A 19,290-nucleotide genomic window follows, 5' to 3' on the forward strand; every position below is an offset into this window, starting at 1 on the left:
CATAAATCTGCATTTAAAAATTTTTTTCGAAAGTTAACATGTAAATAAATGAAAAATATAGATTTGGTATATGAACTTTTTTACAGTTAATGTGCTTTCTACTTCATAGTTATATCAAAAAAGTTTATTTTTTGTTTCCAGCAACGTTGTGAATGTTTGAGAGCATTCTATTCGAAGATTATGTCATTATTTGTTAAAGAGTTATTTAAGATTATGTAGACATAATATCGTTAAAAAAATGTTCTGACTAAAATTATAACATTGTTTAATGTAAAAAATGTCACTTACCATCAGGAGGCACAAAATCTTCGCTAAAACGGCAAGCTGTGGTAACCTGCAACAAACAAGAACATTCACATTGATTATTGTTTTTTCTGCCTGAAACGCGAGATAAATAAAAACCATTTAATCTACGTGTGCTGAATATAAAGACATAAGTAAAGAGAAATGATTTCGCGACTGGCAGGTATTTGCTGTTGCTGTTACATTTTCAATATTTCAATTTGTGGCACGCAACCTAATCGTTCGCGATCTCCGTATGATTTATAGTATGCAAATAAATTTCGCGTGATTATGGAGTAGAGTCCTAACCGACGGAGGTTACTATTAGTAGCAGTACAAATTGAAAGCATAGGAAGCCGTGGATCGTTTCTGACAGATAAGGAAAACGTATATGAGATAATTAGCGGTGGATCCAAATTACGTCGGACAGATTGTAGCCTGTGTAAGATTCTGTATTCTTTTCAAAATAAATAATATTTCTTCAGGTGACAGAGTTACTGCCATTATATTGCTTCGCGTCATTTTTCTTCTTTAGCTTGTGTTTAACAAAAAATATATTGTATCTTTTACAATAAATTATTATCGCAGCTAGAATTATCAGATTAGAAGATTCCGTAAATGTTTTCTTTTAAAGTGTCAATGATTGCCGGATTAGAGAGAAAGTAAATTTTTTAACTGGAAGAATATTTATTTTCTCAACAGATATTTCTAAACAATTGCAATTATATCTTGTACATGATAAAAAACATTGTAGCAAATCACATATTGCTTGTGAAAGCTGTATAATTATTCTCCTTGTTTCCACACTTGTTCAGATAATATCAGAATGAAAATGATAACCATCGTATCTCCATACTTATACTTTATTTAATAAAATCTGGAAATAAGAAAATAAGTAGCGATGGTATGTGCAATTATTTAGACGAATTTGGAGCTTGAAGGATAAGAAGAAGAATATAATATGCAAAAACAGTCGATGCATTGTTATTGAACTACGGATATTTATGCGCTTATAGGAAATATACAATACAAAAATATACTGATTACACGTAATAACTTTTATACCTATCACTCTCGACATTTCATCTACTCGTACGTAAATCTGAAGAACAGAGTAAACATACGATCACCCGGAAGCTATAATTTCGCATCAATGGCCGCGTTATCGTTTTATATAGTAAAGAAGTTGGTTTCACTTTCCACGGTCTATAAACTTTCTCGTTGATCATTGTCCTGAAAAATTCTGCATTCGCAACAGCCTCGTTAGTTCTGCTGTTCAATCAATACACCGTGGCAACATTGTTATCCTATCAATGTCGTGGGTTTGTGAATTACGAAAATAGGAAATCGGGAAACGTGGATATTAAAAGTAACGGCGAAGAGCGTCACGGGTTGTAAATAATAACCCAGTTGCGTACGAGATACATGTGGTGAGCCGCTGCAACTCGTTGCGTAATGTGAATGCATCTCGTGTTACAGAACACAGGTGACCAGCAACACCGGCGCGCGGCAGCAATGACGTCGCGAACGTTCATTACCCGTTCACTTTAATTCTCCTGGGTTATTGGCTCGCCGATGGAGCCGCGGGGTGGACCAAACCGTTCCTTTCGTTCACATCATCCCGCCTACCTCGTTCGAATGCGCTGCGATGCACTGCCGAGGAATTCCGTTTGCCGCGCCAATGCTCTTAAACCGTTTACTTTATTTTGCCCACGTCAACTGAATCTTCGTAGAAAACGATAGTAAACCCTTCTATCGAACTGTCTGGGAACTGTTACTTCTCGACACGATGTAATTTCATTTTCTCGGAAACTTAGATACTTTTCGATTGTGTTCACTAGCGTGTAAGAGAGGAACGCAGCGGTGTTGTTATTTGTGCATTACGAGATTGGAAATTACTCGTTGCTTTTTATCGAAAACTTGTAAATTCATTTTGGATGAAGATAAATGAGATGCACGATTCTGACAGCTAGGTTTTATATTATGTTTCTTGACTGTTTCTTTTTTTTTTCATTTTGACGATTCGTAAATTAGAATTGAAAAATGGATTGGATATTCTTAAATACGTATAATCGATCAGATTTTTATAACTAAGAATAATTCGAATCGATATCCATATCTTTCTAATTCTGATATCGTTGAAGTTGAAATTACTGAACTTTATAATGATACTTTGGTATCTGCTTTGTATCATGAACAATTTTATATACAGTATTATTTTTTATTTTTAACTGCGTCATGATATGTCTGATTTCTATTTCTTTTTTGTATAATGTAGGATTTGAAAATACTTCCCTTGCACTTTAGAGCGTTACAAATATAGAATAGGTTCCAAATTTTTATTTCGAGTAATAATTACATATAAAATTAAGTCGAATTTGACATGAACACTGTATACTATAAAAATTTGTTATAGAAAAATTGCTATCAGAATTGCACATGTCATCTATCTTTATCTGAAATAAATCTATAACTTTGGCAACATATACGGCCTATGCTATATTTAATAAACATTTGATCGTTACAAAGAAAAGTTACGATTACGATCTTGTCATACATTATTCATAATATTATGACACGCTTCACAAAAAAAGATAAGCTCTGTTTTTAAATATAATAATATCTTTGAATGCAATGCACAATATTTTACAGCGTATGACAATGTCAACTTCAAAGGCTTTATATCATACGAAATGTAATTGAAAAACATTATACATTTACATATATAAATACGTATTTATTGAGACTCTTTGCATTGAGACAAAGAAGATACACGGTTCGATTGTAGCACAAAATTTATGCGATGCTTTCATGCATTTATCATCGAGCATTCGGAACGATATACATACATCAAGTTATAATGTGCAGTGTGGTGTAGCAAATGTTGTCGACTCAAGTTTCGTGGTTTAATTGCACTACCACCATCACTGCGGAGATTGTACGAGTAGTTCATCGAATATAAAATGTGCGTTTCATACACAAACGTCGAAAATGAATTAGAGTTATGGAAAATCATGAAGATATATCGAGCGTGTTTTTAAAATACGATGAATATAATGATATACGTAACTGAATGATGCATCAAAAATGTGCAGAAACGGTAATATGTACATAATGGCATCCTTATTATCGAATAATACATACGACAGCAAAACAGAAATCGATTCAAAGAATGAAAATAAAAGTGACGAAAATTTGAAGCCAAACGAAATTCCTCCACTTACGAAATTCGTACTTTATAAATTCAATTGTCAATGGAAGAAAACGATGTTTCGTTCTAAATATGAATGAATATGATATGAATGAACATTGAAGACTAACGATCGCGTTTGCATTGCTCTTTCAAATTTCCATAGTCTACACAATTTTTAAAAGTCACAACGACTCCCTACAATTTTATATTACGAATTATTCATGTAACAATGATATTTTTCGAACTTACACATTGTATACTGCTCATTCTCTATTTGAAATATCTGTAAGTTTTCTATTTATCGTGATATTGGCTCGCATAATTGTAAAGCTAGCCACGGTAACGTTTCCCTGACAGCGCAGGTTAACCATCTTGTTAACGGCCATGGATCAAGATGAATAGAAGAATATATTTTACTATACTTTGGTACGATGGTATCTGTCACATTGTAAGGTGTGGGATGCATTAATATTGAAATTTCTTACCAGTCATTACGTAACGGAGAAAATGTTAAAACCGCGGTGTTTCATTGGTAGACACGAGGAAGGAGGGAAAGGATGTTAAGAAGGAAAATTTCTAACAGCGTAGACTATGTGGCACCAGTTGCAATAAACAGCAGCATGCTCTCCGTGAAAAATCCAGTATTTCCAGTATTTCTAGTATTGACGAGAAGGAGTCACCGAGGCCGAACGCAAAGGTGGGTCTTCAGGGCGATTCCGCCATTACGAAGACTTCCATGACGTACGTCACAAGATTCAAAGCATGCATTTAAGTGCTTTTGTTCGATAATATTTCGATAACGCCTTCGATCTCTAATTTTCTGTACAATTTTTTCCCACAAAAGTAATTTCGGTTTGCGATATCTATCAATTCATTATTAAATTATCGTATCAGAAAAATAGTTTTAACAGTTGTTTATAATTTTTAATTATAGTATCTTCAAGATCATCTATTTGTAATAATAATTTGAAAACTGAGTTATCGAATTTTTTAAATAAATTTTTAGTTAAGAAAATGTAGAGTACTATGATTTAAATTTAATTTTGATATATATCATTAATAAGTATATGAGAGATTTTACTAAAAATATATGTATCTCATATTAATTTTTTTAGAAATTCAATACAATTAAAATTCCATTTAATTACAATTACAACTTATAAACATAATAAACTCCTGTTCATATCAAATTCTTATATGGTTTCGTGTAACTAATATATTTTACAAAAACAAGTTATTAGCCACACAAAAGGGATTATTAATCCGACAGAAGTAATGTTTGGTTACGGACAATATTTCCTACCTTACTTGAATACGTCGTTAAATCTGTCATAACTCACCAAATCGCCTTAAACATATCTGCGCGTCACCACTCTGAAGTGTCATCTCAATCCATGCACTAAGTAAGAAGAATCGTGACACTGATCCGACTCAAAGACTGAATTATTTTCTTTTAATCGTCTATTCAAGAGATCACTGATCATCTAACTTTTTATTAGATTTATGAAGAAGCTGACACGATTTACGACCAATAAATTTCACACACAGTAGAATACGTCCGTTCGGTTAATGACACACTAAACGTTTATTGTTAAACGTTTCGGAATGCTTTTAATCGGAAATCCTAAAAAAGCACAACAACAGTACGTCACTCGACAAATCTTCGTAAAGTCACAGATATTGAATGCTCGCGCAATTGATTCATAAAAGGTATATAAATTCGGCGACGTTTAAACGAATTCTTCTATAAGTGCTAACGTATCGAGATTCCCTATAAATTTGCCCGGATTAATCGGGATTATGTCATATCGATGTCAATCGCCTCGTAAATGCTGACGTAATGAACAAACGCTGAAATTGGTTTGAGGTAAAACTGTTCGTATCTTTGGGTCGTTGCTAAATAAGTGATTGACTGTTCTTCTTTACAAGATTGAATCGAATGGACTAGGTCACCAAATTTTGCAACGATGACTAGAATCGACAGTTACGACTAGAACATTGAAAAGTCACTTCGTAGTAACTTAGTAAAGGATGATCGAGGACGAATTATTAAAAGTCGAATTCGAAAGAAAATTTATGCACACGTTACGAATCACTTGCGTTTAGTTGTACGTATCACTTTTAGTTTCGTTCCATGACGAGTATCGCGCAGGAACTTTGACTAGACTTAGAAGATTGCGATTCAGGATCCGGAAAAGAGACACAAGTCGGTTGCGCGATTTGCTGTCACCGACGCGAGATCAGCACGATGAATGCTGCCGAGGGTACAATCCGGCATGACATCCTCGGCCACGTGGGGACTCATCTAAAGGGGGATTTTAGTGGGGATATTTGTCGCCTGCCGCGTGAAAAACTGCCAACACTTGAATAGGCCCCGACTCGTCGATGAAAAACGCGGCTACCGACCCGACGCCGATGGCTCTCAGCTGGACACCGCCTGTCGGCTAAATGCCCCGCGTCGATGTCGTGGATGACGATTCTTTCATCCATCCTGACAAACAGCGTCGTCTTGGTGGTCATTCTTCTGAGACGATGTTCCTTGCCTCGATGTTACTTAATGAACTTTGCTAGGATAACACGTAAATTGAATATACGCTGCTTCTATACGAGGATATCGATAATGCATGTAGAATTTGATGTTTGGTGTCATCCTTAACGTTACAAAAGAGTTAAAGATTGTTAGTTAAATTGTAAAAAAAAGAGGAACAATTTTTCTCATTGCCAAATGGTTGAGTAATTAGGTACCAATTTTCTGTTTCGAATTAATTTCCCGATATCATCATTCCATATCGATAACCAAGAGAAAAATATGCGTTACGCGAACAAATTCTTTAAATTATTTTAAAATTAGCAAAATCTTCCGTATCGATGCTTTCCATATCATGCCCTTCAACGGCACATATTTTCCACGTGACAAATTGATCACTTCGAAGGTTTCTATCGTTATGGAAAACCGAAGAAAAACACGGACGTCTCTATTGAAGAAACCATCAAATTTACTGCCTTTCTAGTGACCCGAGCACGAGCCGGCTCGTATGAATACCCCGCCAAGCATTCGACCCACGAAAAAGTCACCTGGTGTTGCGTCGACAATGGCAAACCCGGGAATGTTTCTTAAATAAGCGTGGTAGGTTGCGACAAATCACGCGTGTCAATGAATTTCCGACGGCACCGGTAAATTGTCGTGACCGATCTTTACGCCACCGTATCGGCAGCGGTTCGTTTAACGTCGGCGAGTAATACGCGCGATCGAACGTCTATAAATTCCACTGCTAAAAGCCTACCACAAATCATTCTACAAACTCAATTTGTGACCCGATACGTATCATTGGCAATTTGCGTCTACGCGCAGAAACATGACAGATAAGTCAATTTTCGATTCCGTGACATTTGATCAATATGTGAATGTATTCAACCGACCGTAAAATTGGCCAGATAGCTAAGTTGAAATAATTTCTTGCAACGATACTGTTATTGCGAATATTCAGTGTTCTATTCGCTGGACGTTTCGTTCACTTTAATTTAATATATCTTAATACAGTATTTTATTTCGACAATATTTTAAGTTATTTTCCAACTTTGATTTGTATTATTTCGTATATGTCTGGAAAAATGATATGCATAACATGCAAGCATGTTAACTTATCTAAAAGTCATATTACAGCAGAATTTCGTGATTGTGTAGCTATATTTCCCAAAGGTAGTCTCGCGTTAACAGACTAGCGCGTTATCGCATGAACTTGTCATAGTAGTCGTAAAACCCTATCTCTTAGCTCGAATGGGACTTAATACCTTCGACACTCTTTACCGCTTTACCATAAAATATTCCTGTCCACGATTGGTGCTTGTTGTATTGATTAGCATTTGAATATCACTGTATCGAGAAAGCAAACAACATTTAGTATTTCGAAGCACTGTTAACACGTTAATTATAATTAAAAATAATTAGGCAATTATTATCTTCTATAAAGATTATTTTAATTTCTTTATTTTAAATTTTAATATTTTAATTTAAATATTATATAGAATCTTCTTTCATAATTGAATTAATATTTAACTCGCTTTACACTTTTCCAAGTTACGAATTATCGCTAATAAAATCTTACATAACAGATAACGACTTTGATAATAAAATAACTGAAACTCTACCAGGAAATTTTAGTACAATAAAGAAATTTTTCGTATAACAAAAGTATATAACCTATAACTTGTAAATTGCTGCCTTTGAATACAGAAATTGGCAAATTATTACCATGTGATAATCGTAACACGTTCAACGGCATCGGACATTCTATTTGCGATAGATAACACATAAATTCATGTGTATCACTAAAATACAGCAATAACCACAGTTATGAAAGATGACTAATCTCATTATGTTACTAGATGACTTATTTCGAATTTATGTGACATCTACTTTGTACGTATATATTATATCCACGAAGAGATCTTCGTCATTTTTCCACAAAAACTACACGTACACCAGATTCGTCTAACCAATTTCGTAACGTTCATTCGTCTAGTTCGCACGAAAACTCAATTTTCAGAAACGGACGAATTTTTCCACGAAAAATGAAAAATGCTGTCAACTCGTACACTTTTTCACCAGATGCGTCACGAAATTCATCATCCGGATCTCTCTTTTGCACGATAATTTACCACCTAATAATTTCAGTAAATCGACAAGTTACGAGTTACAAGTTAGCAGATAACTTGTGATTTAATAACTCCTATGATATGTATTTTAGAAGCAAATTACACATTATCCGATTAGAACGAAATATGATAAAATTGTGAAAAAAGAATCTGCAACCTGCAACTTCTAACTCCTCGCTATATACTAATACTATTAGTTTGTAAATTATTATTGCACAAGAGGGCCGTACTAGTAACATAAGACGCCAGGTTGCGTAGAACTCAATCACGGAGGTTTTTTTCCGTGGCGCGTACGCGCGGCATGCAAATTATCTCGTTGATTGAACCAACCATTTTCCGTTGCACGACGAGAACACTCGTGACTGGAGACTGGTGGCAACGTGAAGTGGCAGATAGTAGCCGTCGACGTCGCCCGACGAACGGCTTACGTGGAACGGCTAAGGAGACGAGCAACGACTGAACGCATCCTGGAACGTTACATAGAGGACCGTCCTCGTGCGTCAAGTGTTCCACGGTCGAGAAGTCAACCTGGAGCAGACGGGAAAGAGAGAGGAATACGAGGAAAGAAGAGGAGAAGGAGAAGAAGATGAACAAGAAGAGACACGCGAGAAGAGTACACGACGTGGTTTTTGCTACGGAGCCGCGACGTTCCGCCGGCGTCACATTCATTCTGACACGCTCCTCGTCACTCCCTTTTCTCTTTTTCTTCGATCACCGATAGAAAAACAACGATTCGATACCTATGATAATAGAGGGAATGATATAACATTAATATTTTAGTATATATTATTAATCTATTAGTTACATGGGAAATAACTTTCAATATTTCATATTCATTATTCATTATTCAGTTAGAACGTAAATTCATCTTATTTTCATATTTATTAATTTGTTACAGTGTACGTGATATACGGTGTTTGTAAAATGTATTGTATTTGCGCATCATTTTACTTAGTATAGTTTTTATCTATTTTATCATTGTTTTGCTTGGAGCAAAGAAGCGATAACGAATAAAATTCATGACAAATGGTATCGGAGACCTCGGAGTGGTAATTTTGATCTTTCTGACTGCGAATGAAAACTCTGCTCGAATTCAACAAGAAAGTTTTTTTACAAGTTTAAGCGAGCCAGAAATCAATTTCTTGCTATCCGACTGAACTAGAACCGATGCAAAAGGAAAACAAATAAATGAATGATAAAATATTTATTTAAAAAAGAGACGAATTTCATTTGTATAGCTAATATTAAAAAATGACGAAACTTTTGGTTTCCATCTGATATTAATCAGAATTCTAAATTCATAAAATTCACGCATTCGTTCGAAATATCAAGGTCCTAGCTTCTTTTTTTCATTATCAACCAAGATATTAAACCGTTTCGTAAGAATCTGGAACCTCGAAACTTTCACCGAATTCACAGTTTCAACACCTGCGATATCAAAGACCGTTTTGTTTCCCAAACAATCAAAGGCATAGTTTCATCGGCCACGTAATTCTCACGTGTCGCTTCTCTTAATCTACGGGCGTATATTTTTTCATGGCTGGTGTCACCAGAAATAGCCGGCGATGAATCACCGAGAAAACGGATCGCTTACCCTGTCGATCAAGCACCATCGAGTTGTTCCCCGCATTCCTGGCGTTTTACTTAGGTCTACTTAAAAGGGTTGGATAGCCCGAAGGCTCTTAGGGCGGATATCGTGTTCAAGAGATTCGTCCTCTCGGCTTGACCGGTTACGAACCAAAACTACTAAACAAGGTGTATCCTGCGGGATCATTCATTACTCGGCTCGTCTCGTTCGTTAAGCCGGTTAAGAAGGCTACGGTTAATTGAGTTTTAGGAATTCATTTCGTCGCCGATAACCTCTGCCGGTGGCCTTCTTCGTTCGCGTTCACCGTGACCAACGTCTGGGAATTTCGAACATGACAATATCTTTCGATAGGCCAGCGCCTAGCACTCTTCCCCATCGAAATCTAAACTTGAGCTTGTGGTTTACGTTCTATTAAAGCTTTTATGTGTTCTGTGTGTGACATACCGGTATTATACGTTATACAGTGGCGAGAATATATATACATACATAAATGAGAGTATTGTTTTTCTTTTATTATTTACGTACAGTTAATCAAGTCTTATTAGTTGCAATTTGCGATTATAGATTACTATACAATTTATAGATTATTTTGATTATTTAATTTTTTATTTACACATTTTTTATTTACAAGATTGTGGATTTATTCATATTTGTAAAAATATGGATGCTTATGTTTATAGAAATATGAATTGATACGAATATCCTCAGTCTGGCTATTTAATTGCTTTAATAAATATATTTCATTTATGTACAAAAGGATATAGACAGGAAGGTAACGGCATAACTTTTGCAGAGTAAAATAGTATGTGTTATTATGAATAGTTTTTGTGTTATTCACCTAGAAACAATGAAGTCAGTGTTATATCACTCATGTAACTAAAAAAAGTGGAGCAATTCGTGCAATGGCATATCGCTTGAACTCATTAGCCGGTTAGTGTGAATATGATTCATCTACGATTGCGACAAAGGGGCACGAAACGTCGCCAGATGACGTCAACGATTCAAGAACGTAAATACATGTCGATGTTAAAGAATTCTGATCATTCACTATGTTTAATTCAACACATATCTTCATAGTTATATTTATGGATGCATTATATAACATGTTAAACGTATAGTTTATGCGTATCTGCTTATTCCATTCATAATATCATTCATATCATCATAATATTCATAATGATTGAGAATGACTGTGTAATCCCTATTATTAAGTAGTAATTAGAATGAAATGCTATTATTAATATTATTTGTTATTTATTTTCAAATGTAATTCAAGCTTAGTTTCAATTTACTTTTATATCGTACAAGACATTTTACGGGCTTTTTAATTACCATTTTCGATAGCATACGTAACAATTTCTCGGAGAATTTTGTTAGATTGGTATTCATTTTTCGTAAAATATATTTCTTGAATCTCTCTTTTCTTGCAGCACTATCTATTTCTTTGAATAATACGTAATACATAAACAGATAGACCTGTTATAAGTTCTACTAAAAATTAACGATACAACAACGTGTTTGTGTAAAAGCAAACAAGGGAATTACAAGTAAAGGAATGAAAAACAAATGCTAGATATTAATTTCAGCAAACATGACCATATTTTCGTGAATATGTTTCTCTTTCATTAGCTTTGAGTCGGTTTTCTTTGTGTTGGCACTCTGAGTATTTACAGAGAAAGATCTAAAATTATACGAAAATCCTTAGCAGACTAAGTGGTTCACTGATTTATTCACGCAAATGGAACGAAAGGGAATAATATGTCTCGAGGTAAACGCGATTCATCTCGTACATCGACCCCATTGTTTACTCCGAAGATCACGTAGAGCGTTTCGAAGGTATTCGTTAATACGCTACTCTTTCTTATCTGGAGGAAAGTAGACTCACTTCTCAACGAATTAATCTATGTGTGACAGTGAATGAAGTACAAATAACCGAGAAGCAGAGTGAACAATGCAAATGAAGCAAATACTACAAATTAAATAGTCTCTTACTCTGACTTACAAATTATCTATGTTTTCTTATAGATAACTGAAATTTATGATCTGCTGAGTAGGAAAAAGTTATCCTCAATTATTACCGTTAATTATTAAATGCTATTAAATATTATTAAATATTATCGTTAATTTGTACACTTTGATCAAATTCAAATATAGTTACTACAAATCAACCGAATTGTCCAAATTAAGAATGGTACATAATGTAAGTATATATTCCCGCTTTACTTGAACACAGTTCCTTCAATATCCTCCACATTCTAATTTTCATCCTTCAGAAACTTTTTGCCAAGAAATAAAAACTGCCAAATAGTCGTTATCGTATCAAACGTTTCATTGAATCTTCCCTTTCAACAGAAGAAACGCAATCTCCGTTCGCGCTCTCGCGGATATCTGGTTATTTATCGTGTCACGTAACATCATGGATTTCATTGTGAACAGAAGCAACAATACCGTGCCAATCATCGAAACATTGTCCGCGGCTGAAAGTGGAAGCCGTTTACATCGGCCATGGTAAAAAGGAAGTTTTATCTCGGAAAGTATCGCCGTTCGTTCTGGCTCATCCGCGCGGGCATTTGTTGTTCGACCTGTAATCTCTAATGGACTCTATGGGCATTTAAATAACCATCTCGCCCACCCACCATCACTTAACTCTCTCCGTCTTTTCTCCGAACCCTCGCACTATCTGGACGCTTCGTACGCTCTGACGACACGAAGACAACTGCTCTTCTCCTGGCCTTTCCATTTTTTTACCGTTACGACCGGCCCAAACAGCGTGGTTACCATTATTTGCCTTCGTCCTACGTGTCTTCACGAAATGTTCACACAATTGGCGAAAGACAGCCGTCGTTTCTCGAACCAACGTGTCTGTTTTCTTCTCTTTTTCTTTCTTTTTTTACATTTTTTCTTTTTTTTGTTTTCGAACGTCGAATCGACCAAAGGGAGAGAAGAAAAAACGACAAGGATTGGGTTGGATCGCGTGAACCGTAGGAAATCGAGCGACGCGACGCGACGTCGCGGATAGTTTCTTCGACAAAATCAATGTCGAGAAAGCCACAATTCCTTCTTGTACGTAATGTTCACGATGAGTCAGTGGAGTTAGTCATACGAAACTGGGAGCCGGCGAATCCGCACAAGAGCCGGTGCACTTTTAGGGCACTCTCCTGGCAACCCGAGCCAACGAACCAAACTTCGCTTGATTATCGATTCGACACTTAGCAAATTCTTCTGGAAAGAAAATTTAATCAGCGAGCTGATGGAGGATCGTCCTATGATTTTCGCCTGGGAGGCGTGTTTTGAAGGATTTTCATCTTAATGTTCTAGGATCTATGCTTCTGTTTGCAACTCTTATGTATTATAATCATGAATTCTAATTTGTTTGGATTCTTTATTGAAGTAGGTTTTACGAAGTATTTTTAGCAGAATATTATTCGGTGCAAGTTGTAATAAAATACCAAGGACCAAAATGAATATAATTTCCAGCAAATCTTGTGTTTGCGATAGCTAATCCCTTCACAATGTAATAAAATAAAAAGTTCGATACAGCGATTATTTTAGGAAGAATCTTGAAAATAATTATTTCTTTGTCGTTGAAATCTCCTTTGGTTCTGACATCAGATTTGACGTTTAAAATCAACGTGTGTAATAGGCCTTGAGTTAAAGCAAACATTACATACTTCGCATGAAGATACTTTGTATAAATTTCTTGCAATACTGTTATCTACATTTATTGATCAAAGAATGAAAATTTATTGATCATATCGTCGGATGTATACGGAATTGAATTTTATTTTTACGTAAAGAAACACCATATTCAAATTCAAATATCTTTAATGAGGAAATACGAAAGAAATTTATATCTTCGCATTGTTGGTACGTATGACCGATTCAGTTCAATTTTGTGCTCTAGGAAATGTCACACTCGAGTTGGAAAACTTTTGTTGAAAAAGATATGAAAGAGATGGTTAAAGAAATTTATATCGGTTGTCGAGTATTTTATTAAAGAAAATTACCTACATGTGTAATAAGATTACTTCTACGTATTGTGTATTAATATGTGCTAAAAAAATGCACATCTTAAATTCCATACACCGGCAAAATATTATTTTCGGATCGCTTACGCGGTAAGAAAAGCATTCATGTGACGCGACGTAACGAACGTTTAAGGATTACCGATAACACAAGCGTGGGAGTACGTGGAGATAAGCTCGCAAAGTGGACGATGGAATTTGTGTAATCATTTTTAGGAATTTCATGGAGATCGGTCGCGTGGAACGGAGCTCAAAAAGAAAAGGAGCGTTACGTGAATGACTTAACGCGCATCGTTCGATACTGTCGTTGCACAACGTGACCAATATGGCTGAATGTTTACTTACCCCAGAAAAGGGTTATGATATGGAATTGTTATCAGTCGTTCATCGATGTTGTTCTCGACAGTTCTTAGTCGTAAATGATAACTATTAATAATTTCATTCGGCAACACCCATCATTACGTTTCACAATATCTCTCTCTCACACAGCCAATATTATCTTGCAACAATAACAGATACAATTATGTCAACTATATTCTAGAGAAATTAATAAATATTGAGATTTTACTGAAAATAACATTGATGAAAAATTCTCAAATATGTGTATAATGTATAGATGTTTAAGTGAAGTTGTAGTGTACAGAGTGTTCCAGGAAGTTGAGGTCAAGCTTAAGGAGTATGTAGCAAGTACGCCTCAGACAAGCAAACGAGTCTTAATAAACATGAGTCCAAATATTATTAGTTTTGGATTTATATAACGTTTTCAACTATGAGCCTAAAATAATGTAAGAAACTGCAATCTAACTTTTGAAAATCGTGTGTATTTAGATATGTATGCATTATTTACATTTGCGTTTATATTTATAATCAGAGTCAATTCCTTTTTGCAACGTGTAATTTCATACATTATTAATTCACAAGTAAACGATAAAAGTTCAAAACCAGAAATTAGCAGTCTCATGTAAAAGGAGTAATTCAATACATTTTACATTCTTCTTTTGTAATCAGATAATTTATGATATATAATGATAATTTGTTATGCGCGATGAAAAAGTACTTGTAGAAGGAAACAGTCGATTATTATGTTTGTTTCAAGTAATTATGCTATACTTATGTATCTATGCTTTTATTCAAAAATTAACTGTATATACATTATTAGAACGCAAATAGATCCAATAATTTAAAACCGAGCGTTACAATATAAAAAATATCGATTAAGGAGATAAGAGGAGTTTTAGCAATTAGTAAAATCACGACCTTCAAAGATTTGCACGGTGTTAAGTGTTTCGGAACAGTTGAGAGCACAAGATCGATTTGAAAGTAGCGTGAAATGAAAGACTGAAACTACCCGGTTTTAATGACTTCTTCATCGCAAGAAGCGCCGCCGATAACCACAAAATCCACTTATTGTCCTTCCTCGTTCTACTCTTCTCTAATTGCAATATAAAAATTAAGGTGCTGTTTTGTAAAAAAATACACCCTAATAGCGTCAAATATTAATTGTTATTCGTTTGTTTTCTCGAAACTACTTTTGACCGAGTTACGATTAAATATGAATTGTTTCTACAACTCTGTGAAGGATAATTTCTGTTAAAAAAGAACGTAATGTAGAGAGAAGATTTTAAAAATTACCAATAGCTAATAAACAAAAGGAATATTCGTTTCAAAAACATTGACATTAACATTGAGATATATTATTTTTCAGTGCACAGTGACCATTAACATTCAAAATTCTACAGATATTAACACAGTCCATAAACATCTATATACAATTCATATAACTTGATCAAATTATAACACGCATTTAAGAGTCTACTTACTGTCCTTCATCTTTGATCGTTTTCCTTCCATAACCAATTTATGCGCACCATTTTAGATGTAATTAGCGGGTGATTTGCACTGAGTAACGATAGCGACAAGGCAAGAGAGGGAAAAAAAGAGAAATTGGAAGGCTGTTCTTAGAGTAGAACCAGTTCAGAGACGGATGTATGTAGTATGTGCGTCGAGTAAGGCGAACGGTCCTCTCTCGAAGCAGGAGGGACTTCGTCATGGCCGAGTGATATCCAATCAGGAAACACAGCCATCAAGAACGCGGTATCCAATTGGAGGTATCTACTATTGCTAATTACCGCTGATAGTCTTGATAGCTTAAGAATGATTTAACAGCGCCTAGGTGGTCTGACATAATGTTTCCGTAATATTACAAATAATAATTATATCGAAGTATCGAATTATATTCTTGTATTGGATATTATCGTTGAACGTAATGATTGAAAAATACTAACGATAATAATGATAATATTATCTTTCTTTGCAATTAATAACGATTTAAATGAAGAAACTGTTATATCGATCTGACGTAAAAAAGGTTATAGATATTTGTCTAATTTGTATACTAAAGGATGAATTAGGAAACGACGTTGGTGGTCCAACATACTTCTTAATTAGCTTTAGTAGCTCGAGGGTGCGTGGGTAGTCGAAACAGAAAAACAACCCTTTTGAGACCTTTTTATCGACTCGCAAACATGCCTGTATTCCCTAAGGGGATCTCGACAAGGCCCATCTTCTTTGAATCACAAAAGAACACAATGAAACTCAAGTAACCAATTGAAGACACGAGACATTTTCAATATTTGAGTTATATAATTTCCCGAATTCTGTAAATAGATTTTACAATTTTTGTCAATTACAATACTTGTTTATTCGTTTCGAGAGAAAAAAAAAGTGCTAAAATACGATGTCTTTCTGTCATCTTATTAATTCCTTCACGGTATGTCAAAAATAGTTGACGATCAAGTCTCTTGAAAGCATTGCAAAGAGACTTTGTACTTGCTAATTGAGCCACATCGTCATCATCGAGATGGAAATTCCGCGTAAATAAAGAAACATCAATAAACGAGAAAAGAATTTTTTCTCAATAAAAATAGTTTGTCTCCGTATCGAAAAGTCCTGAACAGATCTTTTTGATGCAACGAATAAATTTGCCGCTTTTAAGTAAAATTTGTCGAATTCATTAAGATGCTATATCTAAAAGACGTACGTTCCACTGAAAATAGATATCATGCGCAAAATTATTAAATCGTTTTACTTCGTTCGCAAGGCAAGCTTCGAAAATGAATACAAGTAGATAACGGCCGCACTAGTCAGACGCACTAGCCAGACTTCGCCACTTTCACCGTTCTGTAACTTCGCTATTATAACTGTATATTGTACATATAAGAGCTGTATTTTGAAGATTCCTTATGCAAATAGTTACGTGTGTCAAAACCTGTGTGAGGTAATACTAATTACATAAATAATATTAAGAAACTTGTTAAATGCAATGTCGTACATTTTTAAATGATTTTATGGTAAAATAACATTACAAGTAATATACTTATACAGAATTTCTGAAGTTCTTAAGTGATTAAGTACATTAAACAATTTTTATTTAGCGAACTTTTCAATATTAATGGGGAATCAGAAACTTCTTGCTTACAATATTAATATTTTTATTTACTCTATATGGAACAATGCTATTATACACGTATTTAAATATTTAAATAACAAGAAAAGCAAAAACTACCCAATGTATGATACATGTAAAAGGTTTCTTAAAAAGAAACAAACAGTTAAAGGTCACGAATTTTGCCGGTGTGAATTCGTTACATTCATTCTAGATAAAATAGAGACATTTTAACTGGCATAGTTCACATACACAGTTTTTGGAGGAGCTTGAAACTTACGTGTATTTTTATTCGTATTTGTGAGCACAGTTACATGTTCTCATATTCTATCAAGCTAGTGTGCAAACTAGGTATCTACACAAATACCAGGAGTCGCTCGGTCGAGGTACTTTTGTTTTTACGACTTTACGAGCCGTATCGCCGATTGCTCCGTTTGTTCAGGTTCAACGATCGACACCGGGATTCCGAACGCGGTTCATCGTCATCTTCAAGCTCGCAAGCACCGTCTCGTTCTAACCTTCGACCGAATTCACCCTCCTACGATCCTCGTTTCTTCTCTTCGGAAGCTCCCGTCGCGTACGAGAAAACTTAAGCCATTAGAGACCTCGATTGGTTCTCTAGAACGGTCTATCTTCGAATCTTTTTTGCACAGTCGACGAATTTACGAATGCACCGGTTTCGAAAGGAAGCCATGATATCTGACAAGATATTAGAATCGAATCGAGGAAACTGTGTGAAACGCTATTCATGATAAATGTGTCATCTCGATTTACTTTGCTCTTGCAATTTGATCTGGAACTGTTTAATGCTAACCTAGTTACAGTAACGGTACTGTAAACGATCTCTGATAACAGTATGTGGATTTTACCGTAAAATTTATACAAATTGATCATGAATTAATAATTAGAAATAACACTTGGATATTAACCTTTTTATGGAATTACAAGAAGATAATGCTGACTGATTTAAAGGTACTTCAAAAATGAAAGAATCTGAAGACAAAAAGTTTGTCCAGTATATCACAAAATAGTCCTATAAAGTTTGACAATTTACTTAACTTACATACTTATTTAAAAGTTTTAATACTAACATTTGATAATTTTCAATGGAATGGTCCTCTATCATATGGAAACAAAATTATTCAATTATCTTACCATTGTTTCTAATAACCAAAATTCTACGGTAAATTATAAACGATCACGATGAAAGCACTATTTAAACAATCGTTAAAGCGTTCAAAGGGGACGTACGTAAAATGTTACCAACCCTCGTATAATTCTACACGAAGCTCCCTATTAAGTAGACTAATCCGAAAATCCTGGGGTATCGACAAATTTGTACGTACATGGTCGAGCCTTGTCCGAGCTTTCGCATGCTATATCCCGGATACATATGCGAGTAGTTGTACAAGCGTATCGGTACACACCCTCCGATAACCGCAAACATTGTGTCATTGTCACGAGAGCACGCGTAGTATCGCGTGTAGGCAGACGCCAGCCAGTCCGCACGATGAATTATACATCGTGAATGTTTTCGGGCTCGAAATTTGCATCGGCCGAACGGCTACCGCCTGCTATTCTTAGCCCTGTGGGACACCCTTTCTCCCTTCTCCTTCTATCCCTTCGTCGTGCTCTCTTACTCCGTTTATTGGACGTCGAAAAAGCAAGAGCCTCGTATCTCCTTCTCTGTTGGACTCTCTTTCTCTGTTCGACGAAGTAAAAAAGAAAGAAGAAGGGGCAAGATGTACGGCCTTAAGACCGGTCATCGTTTCTAGCTATATGGTAAACGCAGCCTGGCGCTACGTGCGGTCACGATGCGATCTCGATGAAACTAGAAATTAATTATCCACGGTCGCGTGTCTACTAGCCTGAATTAACGAGCCAAATTTCTAGAGGGCCTAACTCCTAAGGACAGAAGACATCCTTCGCGCGTACGACACGCGATAAAATTAGAATGCCAAGAGTCGCTCTGACGAAATGAAGAATTATGGAAACCGCTAAAGGACGAAGGTTAAGTCGATTATTTATATCACGGCAGTGTTCCTAAATTCACGAATAAATTTATATTTTTACGATTCGATGTTGCGTGATTGTAATATTG

The 19,290-nt window shown here is 35.3% G+C and overlaps 1 protein-coding gene across 4 annotated transcripts in view; it reads right to left on the reverse strand.

Moving 5' to 3' along the window:
• The window catches only part of LOC100644953, a 126,407-nt gene that overhangs the window by 18,533 nt on the left and 88,584 nt on the right, over positions 1-19,290 (reverse strand). For all 4 annotated transcript variants that reach the window (XM_003393309.4, XM_048409882.1, XM_012311233.3 and 1 more), the window contains exon 2: positions 289-334. In XM_003393309.4, the coding sequence (XP_003393357.1) occupies positions 289-334 (46 nt within the window). The remainder of the gene's footprint in view (positions 1-288; positions 335-19,290) is intronic.

Source organism: Bombus terrestris, chromosome 1 (genome assembly GCF_910591885.1).
Source record: "Bombus terrestris chromosome 1, iyBomTerr1.2, whole genome shotgun sequence".
NCBI lineage: Eukaryota > Metazoa > Arthropoda > Insecta > Hymenoptera > Apidae > Bombus > Bombus terrestris.